General features: G+C 40.4%; 1 protein-coding gene across 6 annotated transcripts in view; it reads right to left on the bottom strand.

Moving 5' to 3' along the window:
* The window catches only part of col7a1 (collagen, type VII, alpha 1), a 58,853-nt gene continuing 44,136 nt past the window's right edge, over positions 1-14,717 (bottom strand). For 4 of the 6 annotated variants that reach the window (XM_044170646.1, XM_044170656.1, XM_044170666.1 and 1 more), the window contains 32 exons: positions 14,425-14,460; positions 14,126-14,185; positions 13,978-14,022; positions 13,858-13,893; positions 12,589-12,624; positions 12,446-12,505; positions 12,236-12,361; positions 12,075-12,146; positions 11,895-11,930; positions 11,745-11,804; positions 11,592-11,636; positions 10,565-10,600; positions 10,402-10,437; positions 10,000-10,056; positions 9,825-9,896; positions 9,367-9,438; positions 9,211-9,246; positions 9,013-9,093; positions 7,442-7,495; positions 7,101-7,154; positions 6,929-6,991; positions 6,788-6,850; positions 6,486-6,602; positions 5,315-5,392; positions 4,811-4,864; positions 4,627-4,675; positions 4,401-4,409; positions 3,004-3,087; positions 2,502-2,627; positions 820-993; positions 223-405; positions 1-130 (listed from right to left, as the gene is read on the bottom strand). In XM_044170646.1, the coding sequence (XP_044026581.1) occupies positions 102-130; positions 223-405; positions 820-993; positions 2,502-2,627; positions 3,004-3,087; positions 4,401-4,409; positions 4,627-4,675; positions 4,811-4,864; positions 5,315-5,392; positions 6,486-6,602; positions 6,788-6,850; positions 6,929-6,991; positions 7,101-7,154; positions 7,442-7,495; positions 9,013-9,093; positions 9,211-9,246; positions 9,367-9,438; positions 9,825-9,896; positions 10,000-10,056; positions 10,402-10,437; positions 10,565-10,600; positions 11,592-11,636; positions 11,745-11,804; positions 11,895-11,930; positions 12,075-12,146; positions 12,236-12,361; positions 12,446-12,505; positions 12,589-12,624; positions 13,858-13,893; positions 13,978-14,022; positions 14,126-14,185; positions 14,425-14,460 (2,139 nt within the window). In that variant the 3' untranslated portion in view covers positions 1-101. The remainder of the gene's footprint in view (positions 131-222; positions 406-819; positions 994-2,501; positions 2,628-3,003; positions 3,088-4,400; positions 4,410-4,626; positions 4,676-4,810; positions 4,865-5,314; positions 5,393-6,485; positions 6,603-6,787; positions 6,851-6,928; positions 6,992-7,100; positions 7,155-7,441; positions 7,496-9,012; positions 9,094-9,210; positions 9,247-9,366; positions 9,439-9,824; positions 9,897-9,999; positions 10,057-10,401; positions 10,438-10,564; positions 10,601-11,591; positions 11,637-11,744; positions 11,805-11,894; positions 11,931-12,074; positions 12,147-12,235; positions 12,362-12,445; positions 12,506-12,588; positions 12,625-13,857; positions 13,894-13,977; positions 14,023-14,125; positions 14,186-14,424; positions 14,461-14,717) is intronic. The other 2 variants (XM_044170689.1, XM_044170680.1) reach the window with 2 other exon arrangements.

Genomic DNA, 14,717 nt, shown 5'->3' with positions numbered 1-14,717 from the left:
TTGGGTTTACAGAAACAATAAATAAACAAAAAAAAAATCTTGACCATTGACAGTTGACAAAATAATGATCTATAAAAGCAATATGGCTGAGGAGGCCACAATCATCGTGCTGTCTTCAAGGGACGAGGACCTGCACAATAGATCAGTCGTTAGTCCGCATACATTCAATACCTGACATAAACTAGTGTGTGTGTGTGTGTGTGTGTGTGTGTGTGTGTGTACCTTCGGCCTCCCCAAGGCAGACCTCCTCACACTCCTCCAGGTGAAGGAAGCGGTTGTCGTTTCCTTCACAGCCGCTGTAGATGAAGGGCCTGCAGGCCTGAACCTGACTGTTAAAGTACCAGCGCAGAGTGTATCGTCCACAGCTCCCCTCCTCCATGGGCAGCAGGCACAGCTCTGCTGGAGCTGCAGAACACACACACAGACACATGTGAAGAGTGTGCACGCATAGACACAAAGAGACACACACACACACACACACACACACACACACAATTAGAAAGGGGCAGGCCAGGCAAAAAAGGAGCAGAGCAGCAATAAAGAGCAACAGGGGACCCAAAACAAGCATTCATGACCACCGAGATCAAAACTCTATCAAAACCAACCTGTTTTTTTCAATTGCTTAACTTTTTTTAGATGCAAAGTAACTCGTTAGCACTGATATATTAATCTTTGTTTTTGTATTTTATTTTAGTGGATGCATATATGCAAAACAGCCAATGCAGCCTGAGACATGCAGAGAGAGCCAGACACCAGGCAGGCAGGATGAATGAACCCTTAATAAATCCCAAAACAAGACAACAGCATGAGCTGGTTTACCTTCCCATTCGACTCTCCTCTTGGACCTGACTGATTTGGGCTTGACTGCTTTCAGAGGTGTAACTTTGACTGCTTTCTGACCAGCAACTGTTGCTGTTTTCTTAACATCAGCACTGGCTGATTTGTTTGGTTCAACTTTGACTGTTTTGTCAGTTTCATCTTTGACAGCCTCACCTGTCAACACACAGACACACACACACACAGAAACACAAAACATACACACACACACACACACACACAGCATAGACACATTCAGGATAAATAAAAAAAGGAAACAAATACACTGATGTGATAACAGGGGTTTAAAGATCATGATCTACACTATATACACTACAGGAAAGGTCACAGGCTCAAGATGGTGTGTGCTTGTAGCAGGCTGTGTGAGAAAATATGCAAGGCCAACGCAATTTCATAATGACATGAAATTAGCACAAAGTGGAACGCATACATAATATGAGACACGCTCCTCCAGCACAAATTGGATTATGTGCCGATTGAATAAACCGAATTATAGGACATGAGCACAAATTCGAAACGCCATCTTCTGTTTATCCCATGATACATTTGCAGCATGTAAATGAATTTAGTTAATGTTAGGGTCATTGTTAGGTGGCTTAAATAATTTAATTAAAATTTGGTCATAACACCATTTTAATCACTACCTCCATTGTAGAGATTTGGAAAACCTGGACTTGGCATAATGTCATAATAGATAGGCAAATTAAGTCATAATGGACAAAAATATGGGCGTGACACACGGGTGGACACATGTTTTGAAGGTTAGGATAATGGTTTTGTTGTTGTTAAGAAATTTTGGCGGAAAAACAGCACACAAACTTGATGGCATAAGTTGGGTTTTATAAAGGTACCCTGTGGAGTTTTTGACCACTCGTAGTGCTGGAGCAATGTATTTACGAGTGGCTCCCCATTTTGTCTGTGTATGTGCACAAGGCGATACATGGCGATGGTTTCACACTATTCTGCTGATCTACAGTTGGTGGCAGTAACATGCCACGAAATGTAGCAATGTGCCAAAAAGGCAAGAAAGAGGAAGACTGCAAAGGAAGAAGCAAATATATTTCAAATTTCTTCTAAAAATCAGCTTTGCAAATGTTTAATTGGGAAAAAAAAATGCATTCAACACATTTATTAGACCATATGCTGCACATGTGGTTCTCCAGAACTGCTTGTCAGATTTGGAAACCTCTTTCCACAACATTGGTCAGATTGTCCCTCTCTAATTCTCTTTTTTTCATTTGTTACACAACTATTTCTGTCACTTTTCATGTGAACAACACTTTGAATGCCTTCCAGCAGTGAAAATGTGCACCATTACCCCATATTTAAAACAATTATCGTATCTCCCCCTTCTTTGTGATGGCTGTACTTTAACTCAGCCTTCCAGATTCAGGTATCGACACTTTTCATTTCCAGCACAGTCAAACAACGTATCATGTTAACCAGTTCTGTTTGCTTTGTTAGTGAGGACCTGTGAATGTAAACATGACTTTGTTTGGTTTCAGAAAAACCACAGGGTTGTCTTTTATTTTGGGAAAACCTATTTCTTTTGCTTTAAAGCAGGCAATACATACAAATTTCACGCTAGACCGGGCTAGTTTAGATGGTACTCAGTGTGGTATTTCACTGCATGATAGCATTGGACACAATATGAAACACAGTACCATCACTCTGGTTGGCAGAGGGAGTGAAGTAGAGCAGCTCGTCCAAGGGGTCGTCGTAGGCCTCGATAGAGTAGATGTGCTCATAGTCCGGGTCGTTGGTGTTCACCACCACACGCAGCTCACGGCCTGAGAGGAGAGCAACGCCACACAGGTCAGAGATACTTCACCTCAGTCTGACAACCTCCAAACTTCAGATAGAGGGAAGGCTCTCAACTGTAGTAACTCAACACAAGAAGTCTCTAAATACAGGTAAAGAACAGTCAGTTCAATAGAGCCTATACTCTAACATTTGCTTTTGTCTGGATATGCACAGAGATATAGAATATATTATGTGGGACATAAACACAAATGGAGTCCTCTGTTTTCTTGATGAGAAAACCACCCAGTGTTCAGAAGTCTCCAGACGTAGCACCACCAAGCTAAACCTGTTTGTTAGGGACGGACACACAGACGGACAAACACATCGAGGCCGACAGGCAGAGAGATGGATGGACACACTCACCCTCCTCACCCTTCAGGGCCAGTTGTTGCTCTGGTGCAGGCCGAGCCCTGACCTCGGGCTGGGACCGACTTACTGGGCCTGAACCTGAGAGAGCCAGATAGGACAAGGGGGAGCGAACAGGGACACCGAGGGAGCAGAGACAGGATTCAGGGAGCGAGAGGGACCACGTAAGTGTTACACAGGAGGGAGAAAAGGGGGGCCACAGAGGTAACATGATGAAAAAAAGGAAGGACAGAACATTCTGGTAGTAAAACATTCAGACACATGAGCAGACAACAAACCCAAAGCACCACAAAAATCATTCCCCCGTTCCAACATACACACCAGCTAAAAGGATTTACCAAGTTTTTGCAAGACTGGTCAACATGGGGCAATCTTCCAAAAACTGGTTGTAATCCTTTAAGGACTCAAGCAGCTGCTATGTGGACTCGTGTCGCACTCGAGTCAAACATTTGTTTTGACTTAAGTCCAAGTCAAATCAGTGCTGACTCAACTAAAGACTGCAGACTCAAACCATTACTGACTTGTACATTATGAAATGCATAACTATTTATTAGGTAATAATAAATAAATAAAACATGAGTAAAATGTTTTGTTTTGGCCTCATTCTCAGTAACACTGCATATTTATTAACATCCTGCCTCAACATCACTTATCTCATGCTGCTGCAACTGCTGCTTCACAACACTGATGAAGTATTGCATTGATTAACATATCAGACAACAAACACTAGTTCAAACTTTGGGAAAGTTGATCATTTTGAGGTCTTCACTCATTTTCTTGTCATTAATTTACTTTTAAATATTTAATGATATCCCTGTTGGGAATACATTTAGATTTATTGATCGGAGAAAGTATGTTGTTTAGTCCAGCATGTTTATATAATATATAATAAGAATAATAATAAAAGGCCATTGCCTTGGTCAGTGCATTGTGTCTTGGCAAAGATGTTTTATCATAAAGATCAATTAAATATAAAAACTATTTATAAAAGGTACTTGAGACTAAAAGTAAAAGTAAATAAGGAACATCACAAAACATCTATGCAAAGATATTTCAGGCCAATCTTAAGATTATTTTAAGATTTATCTGAAGAACCTGAACAATCAGTGTATTTCACACCGTCTTGTTACTTTGTTCAAACAAATGCAGGTAATGATGTTATTTTTGTGTGCTTGAGGTTAAATGATCATGCGTTTCACTCACTGAGCACACAAATGCTTAATGAGGGCAAATGCACAAAAGCATTTAAAAAAATATATAATATATGATTGACTGCTCTCACTACAGATTCTGCAGCAGCATATGTGGTATAGTATACCGCTGTGACTCATGCTAAAATCACAGCCCTTCTGTCCACCCTCCTCTCTTCTGCTGCAGCTGAATGGCTCACTCACCTCCGCACGCTGAGGATCAGACAGATGGGCAGGAAGGAAGCAGAAAGAGAGGGAATAATAAAAGGTCAGTTTAAAGAATCATGGCATTGATCTACAGCTTCTTTTGTATCATACTTTCATAGAGTTTAGCTGAGGCTGTGACTAATATTCTGTGATTACCATCTGAAGTTCAACTTGGGGACAACTCTGTTCTAAATTAGCGATGCAAGCTGCATAAAAGACTCACCACAGTGCTGACTCATCTCTGTGCGAACGTACTCTCTGACCTCATCCTCCTGATTCAAAATAAAGAGGGGAACAGAGCAAAACGCACTTACAAACACAACCCTAAAATCAACTCTGTGTAAGTATGTGCGCGTTTGGTGTCAGCATCTTCAGATTGAGCCCCGCAGTATGGCTCAAGCACTGACCGTCATGCCTGGCTCTCCTCTGTCTCCCTTGGCTCCATCTGGGCCCATCTCTCCCTGCAACATGGACAGGTATTAGGACACACACGACCCACAGAGAGGCTTGCAGCACATTAATTCATTAGACTGAGACCAGGTACAACACATGAACTAAATGCAAAATCAAAGTGAAAGGTTAAACAACAATAGTGACTTATTTGGTTTCTCAGTCTCTGTGTCCTTGTATGGGCTCCCTTTGAGGTCCTAACCAAAAATTCAAATATATGGTTGTCATTTTAAATAACCAGTTTTTGATCCATGCAAATGTAACTGTCAAGGTGATGAAGTCTCCCAGGAACATTTTGTGCATTTGGTGAAATGTGTAATACTGAAGTTCAACAAGTAATTCAGCGCTGTGTGATGGTAAGATTTTCAGATGTTTATGATAACGGTCCCAAGAATTTCCTGACCTCAGCAAGTAGTTTCCTATCAGAGAACAACCAGGAGACAGACAAGTTTGGTACTAACCGGCTCTCCTCGCTCCCCCGGGATACCTGGGATACCACGTGGACCCACCGTGGCGGGACCATTCGGACCTCTCTCCCCCTGAGGACACAGGCACAACACCATTAAGATATACATCATGTCTGCAGTAGACAAATGAAGTATAAAGTAAAAGTAAAAAAATGTCCCACTGCCTCTGTATACATGCCTGCATAGTTTCAGTGAAAACAAAGAAAGACAACAGTTTATGTTGCACTCTATCTCCACTGGTATCTTTTCTTTTCTGTATGCACTGTACTTATGCTGCTTCAATCCACACACACAGGATCCAATAGTGATTTCACAATGACGCAGACATCAAAGCTGAAGTAAAAACAACCTTCATACTGTCATAATGCAGTTCTGGTACATACGGTCTCACCTAAGGCTCATACACGTTACATATCTGCATTAATAAATGAATACATATGATAACTTCTTTTTACACCCTTATATAGTATTCCTCATATATATTATATATGATGTCATTACAGGTTTACAGTTTTTGTCTTAGTATTTATTGCTTCTCCATCCTATTAATAGATCACCCTTCCTTGCAGGTTTATATTGGTTTAGGAAAATAATATGTGTTTGAAAAAAGGTGCATCCATCAGAGAGACTCAGTATGGCCCTGCTCTCCTCTTTCTTTATTTACTTGATGATGCAGCAGATGAGCCAGTCAAACGCAGGGCCCATCAAATTGTCAGTCATCATAAAGCAATACACAGCAATCAAACAAAACTAGCAATCAGGTGAAGAAGAAAGAGGGGAACAAACTAAGGAGAAATACAAAAAGACTGTATTCTTTTTATACCAGTCTTACATCATACTTTTATGTCAAAACTGTCAAAAACAAAAGTTTTATCTTTGTTGCCACTACACCACTCACACACCTATGACTGCTGCTATTTTGTGCGCTCAGTGACCTAATTGACACTTTTGTCTATTCTTACTTCCATTATACAGTCTTTTTATTTGCTAGATCACCATCAAATCTGGGCACAGCCATAATGGAAGGTGCACCCATTTGCTGGTGTAACAAGGGATTGTTGAAATGTCATCATATCCTCTCTGATCTTTTCTGTAATAGACCTCTGCCCCCATAGATAAACATGTGACCAACATGTAGAATTAGCCATCATCAAGCCACAGTCACCTTCTGTCCCTGCAGCCCCTCTGGGCCTTTAGCACCAGCTGGCCCCTGAAGGCCAGTCAGGCCCGGGGCCCCATCCACTCCTCTGGGACCAGGAGGACCAGGGACCCCAGGCGGACCCTATATGAGACAAAGAGACAGTTAGTTATGTATCTCAAGGTTTCCTGTAGTTGTGAGGATGAGCGATGTTATGCTGCTGATAATACATAGTTAATACAGAGATTAGGTTGCCTCATTACAATTATAAATAGGCTACTTTTAGATGTGTGTGTGTACACACTGTACTGCAGAAGTTACAAACTCACCCTTTCACCTTTCTCTCCCTGAGCCCCTTTGGGTCCTGCAAGCCCGTCAAAACCACGGTCACCCTATACAGACAAAGAAAAGTGGTTACACTTTGCATTTGGACACAGTTTTTGTACAAAGAAAAGTTATACAGCACATACCTTGGGACCGACTAGTCCCTCTTTTCCGGGGGTCCCTGGGGCCCCAGAAGGTCCAAGTTCCCCCTGGAAAATACAGAGAGCATGCCTGTAGATTCCCAATCTTAAAGAAGCACACAGAGGCATAGAATACATGACGTGATGCCTGTTTTTCTACCACAGATATTAGTCATACCTGTTCACCTTTTCTTCCTGGTAGACCTGATCGTCCATGAATACCAGCATCTCCCTGAACACAAACACTCAGATTCATTTAATTTTTAAGCACATACCACACAGTACATGACTCATAAATGTCTGACTCATTTTACTTATTTTAGTTCAACATATAATCACAACAAGCCAGCAGTGAAATGTTAACATGCTTCCGTTCACGTGTTCTTTATTTGGACAAAATAAAAACCCCACAGTGTCAAAATGGATATGAAATTACCACTATACAATTTCTTCATTCATGCTTATTTCCTCTCCTCTTCCTCCTACCAAGTCACATTTTTCTGTCTGTCTCAATCCCACCTTCTCTCCTTTGGGTCCATCACCTCCACAAGCCCCCTTGGGTCCTCGGTCACCCTAGAAACGCAGAACATGATGCTATAATTTCCCTCATAACGAGTGTTTAGACAATAATTATGAGAAAAAGCTAGATATGTGGCAGAGTGGCTGATGGTCCGCCATGCTAAATCCACATGCAGGATTTCTGATTGCAAACTAGTATTATCTTCAAACACACTGGATGGATGTACAGAAAGTTTTCAACCAAGTTTTTCCTTTGACTTTTAAAAAGGTGGCTAATGATTTATAAAACCAGAACTCATGATATTAGAAAGACTGCCTCCAGCACTTTACAACACATGATTAGAATGAACTTTTAAAGGAATATTTTGACATTTTGGGAAAGAGAGTTAGATGAGAAGATTGATACCACTCTCATATCTGTACGGTAAATATGAAGCTATGGCCAGCAGTCGGTTAGCTTAGCTTAACATATAGACTGGAAACAGGGGGAAACAGTTAGCCTGCTGCTGTCTAAAGGTAACAAAATTGACCTACCCAGCCCCTCTAAAACTCACTAATTTACATTTTATATCTTGTTTGTTTAATCAGTACAAAAACCGTAGTGTAAAAACGACAATTTGCCGCTTTACGGAGCATTACGTCCCTGACCATTTCTTTGACCAGGACCAGTTGCCAGGCAACCAGCGAAGTCTGCAGGAAGTTAGTGGTCCAGGCCAAGAAGTAGTCCAGCACATAACTGTCAGTAAAAATGATGAATTGAGCCAGACTAGCTGTTTCCCCCTGATTCCAGTTTTTATGCTAAGCTAAGCTAACCACCTGTCAGCTTCAGCTACACATTTACCGAACAAACCTGAGAGCAGTATCGATAATCTCATCTAACTCTCCGCAAAAAAGCAAATAAGCGAGGATGTTGAAATATTCTTTTAAAGCTTCAACGTCTCATCCCAGTGAGCGATTTTACACTTTAAACTTTGTACCTTTTTCGAGATGTCTGTGTTGGCTTCTGATGCTGTTTGTAGGTATATGCTTGTGTGTGACTGGCTGTGTTTGTTGTGTGTCTTCTCTCTGGTCTTATTTCTCCTGCTGTTCTCAGGTCTCTCTTGCAAAAGAGATCTTTATCTCAATGAGATTAACTGATTAAAGGTTATAACAACACAAGCAAAAACCTAGCCTGCCTCCTCACCTCTGAATCGTGGCCCACATCTTTGATTGGTTCAGTGATTCAAACAGAATTCAAATGAATGAATGAAGTGAAAATAAAAAGGAAATTAATTCTATCATGCTGAGCAAAACACCCATTTCAGGTATTAATCATCATAATGTTGTGGGCGGAAGCAAATATTCTGCATGGATATTTTTGACACAATTTGAATTAATCCTCTGCAATTAAATCAATTTTATGCTATTATCGAGTTGTGACCGTCATCATTGACACCGGAAAGATGCTTCAAGGTTGAAACCACACGGAATGAACCAACACTGTCTCAAGCACACACACACACACACACACACACACGCACACACACACGCACGCACGCACACACGCACGCACAAACAAACACTGAAAATACCTTTATTCCTCTCATTCCTAGGATACCGATCTCTCCCTTCTCACCCTTACGCCCTAGCATCCCATCTTTACCTGGTAAACCCTGGAAGAAAAAAAAAAAAAAACAGAAATCATCCCTCATTCTGTCCACTAAAGAGAGAGAAAAAAACACACACAGAAAATAGAAAATCTGTATTTGGATGGAAGCAAAATCACAGACCGATTCACCAGGAACTCCAGGTTGGCCGGCTTCTCCCTGCAGAGAGAAGACTTAGAATATTAGTAATTAGAGCAGTAAAATGATCACCTGTACTGACTACTGACTGGCTTTGCTATTAGTTCATCCATTAGATTATCCACGCTCAGTGTCACTTGCCTTCTGTCCACCGGGGCCACGGGCACCTGGGAATCCAGTGGATCCTCTTTCTCCCGGTTCTCCCCTCAGACCCTGATATCAAAAACACACATTCACAGTAATGTGCATATTGATCATTTGTAATATGACATCTTATCTCAGGCTTTGGTTCCTATCAGCATATTGTTTAAATGTTATCTTTTCCTGGCTGCGTTTTATATTTCTGATCTTATTTGACTGTTAAATAACAAATCGATGCCTTAGCCTGGCCATCAGATCCACATGACTAATAACAATAGATCATCCACCCCTAATTTAGATTAAACGTAAAGATTTTAGGGCTTTTGGAAATTCAGGTGGACAAATTTCACTATTTTCATGATTCCTCAGAAAAATAATCAACAGGTAACTCAAAAATGAAAATGATCATTAGTAGCAGCCCTAAAACTTTCTGTTCTGACAAGAATAAACAAACGTACCTGCTCCCCTGTGGGACCCTCTTGACCCTTCACCCCTTTTTCTCCCTGAACACCTTTGGGTCCCCTGTCACCCTAAAATGGAACAATAGTAAAGCTAAACCAAATACACACTGTACAAGCAGAAGTGGATATTTTACTATATTAAACATTTTGACCCATCCAGGTGTTCACTGACTGTTTCTCCTTTGTTGCCCTTTTCTCCAGGAGGTCCTCCCACCAGCACAGTGTCCCCCTGTGAGTGACAGTACAGCTGTAAACATCTGGCTTCACCCCAAAGTCAAAACATCAACACACAATGTTTCATCCTGTTACCTTGTGTCACTTATAGTATCACAGCTCATTATCATTGTGTGTATTAATATATTCCTCCTGCTCTCAACAGAGTAAATCTCATGAAAGAACTCTTTCAAAACAGCCACTGCTTACCCAAATATATTATTTGGGTATTAAATATATTTATTTTCCCTCTTTTTCGGTTTCTGTGCCACTGTCGTTTACAAAGAAATACACAGGCAAGAGAGAGAGAGAGAGAGAGAGAGAGCGCAGTAGAGCTTATTAGATATTAAAATGCACACACCTTCTCTCCTTTGTCACCTTGCAGCCCGATATCTCCCTGAAAAAAAAGATTGAGAGCAAAACATTTCATTCAGGTGTGTCAATTTAATTCACTACTTTACATCAGCAGAACGCTCAGGGGGCGCAGCTAGCATGGTGACACATAAAATGGGAATAGTATTCACCTTCTCTCCCCGAGCACCACGAATCCCTGGGGGACCCTGATGAACACACAAACACACATGCCCCATTATATGTGCCTGCACACTGAAAAATTACCATGCTTATTTCTAACCCTAGCCATGTTTTCCTTGGTCTGACAACAAAACAAGACAAAAAAAAAAAGATTGAACAGAGAGCACAGGTTGATTTCTGACTTCTGAGGACAAGGCCTATTAAGTAATTAGTTTACAATCTAAGAAATAAATTGTGAGCTTGTGAAGAACAGCTCTTCTATAAAAACACTAAAAATGTGTGCTTGTTTTTCCCTTTATGTCTCCATACAGACTGCCTCCTGGTGAATTATAGCCTGGGAACCAGATGAATCTGAATTGGTTAGGCAATGTCAGGCTAGGTGAATTAGGCATTTTAACAAAACACAACCCTGAAAGCTTTGGTGGAAAGGCTCTGTTGCTGTACGTCATGTCCCTGAGTGATGGATAAAAACAGTTACACAGTATATATATATATATATATATATATATAGCCCTAAAGGTACTATAATTTTTTATACTTAATATATATATGCATGTATGTTGGATATTAATTACTATTTCTATTTTTTGCACATTTGAGCCCATTCACAGTCCATCCTCACCTACTCACCTGGTCTTTCCTTACTTTTCCTCCCTATAGCTTATGCTACCTCATTAAGCAGATCATCTGATTATAAAAAATATTTTAAATACTAGTCATAGTGATGTAAATGCAGAATATACCAGTTTTAATCCTCAGTTTTGCTATACAAATAAAGACTCACCCCCTAATTCGCTAAGACAAATAAATAAATTAAAGCATGCCTTCACTGGGCAGTAAATAGTGTGATTAAATAAGCTGTTTTGCCTTTAGTAAATCAGACACAAGTAGCCATCATAATAATTAGAATAAACCCATCCTTCATTTTGCACTTTAAAGACACTAAATGTTTTGATAAATTACTCTTATTGGCTTTTTACTCGCAAAGCTTTAAATTCTTTTCTTTCATTTTTTTACCGTTGGCCCTCTCTCCCCATCCAAGCCAGCGCGACCCTCCTCTCCCTAAAACAACAGAAAGAAAAAGGCACACAAATACACTGATGTTAGTTTCTATCATCCAGAGGCAAATTCATATTTGATCACATCTTCAATGATTCAGTGATGTCTTACTCTGGTCCCTGGATCTCCTCTCTCTCCTCTGGGACCGGGGACTCCAACGCCAACTTCCCCCTAGCAACAGAAATAATATGTACACCCTTCAAAAAAATCCATTAATATTTAAGCATGTAGGCTGACATATGTGTCGGCTTGGATAGTCACCTTGTCCCCTTTGACCCCGTTGGTACCAGGTGAGCCCTAGAAAGCAAAGTATTGATCGTATAAATCACAAATCACATCTGTTATTCTCTCTCTCTCTCTCTCTCTCTCTCTCTCTCTCTCTACTTTTAGCTGAACCTAAGCTACTAATCAAAGTGTAATAAAAACAGGATCTAAACTCACAGCCTGTCCAAGAGGTCCAGGTGGACCTGGGGGTCCGACATTTCCTGCACGGCCTGCAAAGCCCTGGAGACCCTGAAAACGAGACCTTAATAGTTGAAAATCATGCCACAGATATTAAGACTGAAAGCATACACTATTGTGTAATCAGCGGTTCCACCAACCCTCTCCCCTTGTGGTCCAGGAGGTCCTGGTTGTCCAGTTTCTCCTCTCAGGCCAGGCTGCCCAGCGTCACCTGACTTCCCCTGTAGTCCTGGAGGACCAGCTGGACCAGGATGGCCTGGATCTCCCTGAAATGAAGTCAGTTAGATTTTGACCTGTGGCACATCTGATAAACCACACTAACTGATTAGACACCACACGCTGTTACTCACCTTTAAACCTTGAGGCCCAACCCGACCAGTAGGACCTGCCAGTCCTATGCCCTTCTCTCCCTGCAACACACATTTTGTCATAACTGTCACATGGATTGGGTTTGATTTCAGGCAAATTAATAAAACACATGACAAAAGCTTACCTTATCTCCTTTTGGCCCAGGAGATCCCTGTGCCCCCTGCATGAAAAACACATGAGGGTGTGCAAATAAGAATTACTGATTGTGGATTTTTGAAGACCCATACCAATAATACATTATTGGAAAGAAAACAAAAAAAATATGAATTATTGTTTTTTTAAATAAATATTATTAATAAAGTGCAGTTGAAGTTTGTTTAAATGGTGTCACAAATCTTTGCATGGCGCTCAAATATCTGTTTAGCATTCATTATTATGCTGGTGAAGACACGTTTGGTTGTCATTACAGTTAACATGCCTCGTTAACCTCAAGGACGACAAATAATCAAAACCCCAAGAATCAGAGGAGATTACAGTTGACACTTAGAAGGTCTAGAGACTTTAATCACACTGTGATCGAAAGATGATTGATTCATTTAAGATTAAATAATTGGACTGGCTTTGGAGTGAAAGAGCATGACAAAAAGAATCCTTGTTTAAAATGTGTGGTTAAAAAAAGGCAAAAAACAGAACTTTTTTTACTTTTATCATCATATATTTACTGCACTTTTGTATGATTTCTGGATAGCAGAAATGTCATGCCACTAAAACACGAGTTTAGGTAGAATGAGATTACAGAAGTAAGACGAGTAAAACCTTTGGAAGCCATTTGGAGCCAATTACTGCAAAGCAGACACATGCTAAATATCAATATGCTGCACATACACACAGATGGATGTTGGATTTGAGTAGTCGCATTGTTATGGTAAAAACAAGCAAGCCTTAAAAAAATGGCTGTAACAGAATAGAGCTCACAAAATAATATTGATCAAAGATGTTAAATGAAATCTGTCAAGAGTAACGCACTTTGTTTAGTGCGTCATCAAGTTCATGAAAAAGTAAATGAAACTAGGTACTTTAATAAAAGAACACATTGGCTCGATAACTGATTAATAATAGTTCCCATATGTGCAAAGACAAAATAGATTTAATCAACAAGCTAACTATTTACACACAGTTAAAATCTATAGTACAAATATAAGCCATCTGTGATAAAATCTAGTCAGGATTTAATGGTTGATGCGAACAAAGATGTCGACTAATCATCACATTACTAATGGTACCTGTAATGGGGGCATTAAACCTTCACTGATAGATGATACCATCATCAGGTAACAATGTGAAGATATATGTACACAATAAAACCACATTCAGTAATGTAACACGTGAGGGTCCATTTAAAAACTAACACCACAGTCTAAATCCAGAGAAGGAGTGGAAGCTGATTACTTACATCTTCTCCAGGCTCTCCTGATTCACCAGCCACTCCCTAGTATGACGACAGATAACATGTTGTGAACATGTTTTGTTAACAGTAAGTGTATGTGTTGCTCTGCAGCATGATGGTACTCACTCTCTCTCCTTTTATGCCAGCAGCACCTTTGTCTCCCCTGTCACCCTGAAAGACAGCACTTATCATACAGTTTACTTAACATTTTCACACTGTCTTGTGTCACAAAGTGAGAGTGAGCCTTCAGTGCTAATGGTTTGACCAGACTCACCTTTTCTCCAGATACACCTCGTTCTCCAGCTGTGCCTGGCAGTGTTTGACCAGGAAGACCCTGCATCAATCACAGCCAGAGAAGTTGCATTAGCTGCAGTGGCTACTCTGTTCTGCTTCATCCTTGTATATATATCTTGTATATATATCTTTTTTAGTCTTTCATTTCAGGACCAGGCTATAGTAACTGAGTATATTATGCATCTACATTCAATACCTGTATTCAACAGTTAATGCCACAGCTAAAATAAAAAAGGTAATGTAGCTACTTCCATGCTGATGCCAATAACAGTGACTCACCCTCTCTCCTTTGGGTCCAGGGGGTCCAGCCACAGCCTGTCAGAGTGCAGAAAAATGGAGAAAATAATACTAATTACCTGTGCAGCATAGTATGGGTTCTTGTTCATGAAAAGAAATAAATGTGTACTTAAAACCATATCTGCCCAACCATTAGCTTTTCCAGCTCTCAAAGATTAAGAGCCGTAATGTCTTCGACAAGGACAGCCAACAATTGCACAAATCCTACTGTTTAACCATTGCACTACACAGGACGGAAAGTGTTTTCTGCTCTGTAACAAGCAAAAGTCTTACAA

The sequence above is a fragment of the Siniperca chuatsi genome, linkage group LG2 (assembly GCF_020085105.1).
Source record: "Siniperca chuatsi isolate FFG_IHB_CAS linkage group LG2, ASM2008510v1, whole genome shotgun sequence".
NCBI lineage: Eukaryota > Metazoa > Chordata > Actinopteri > Centrarchiformes > Sinipercidae > Siniperca > Siniperca chuatsi.
Note: the sequence above shows the minus strand (reverse complement) of the source record. Positions and strands in the feature narration are given on the sequence as shown.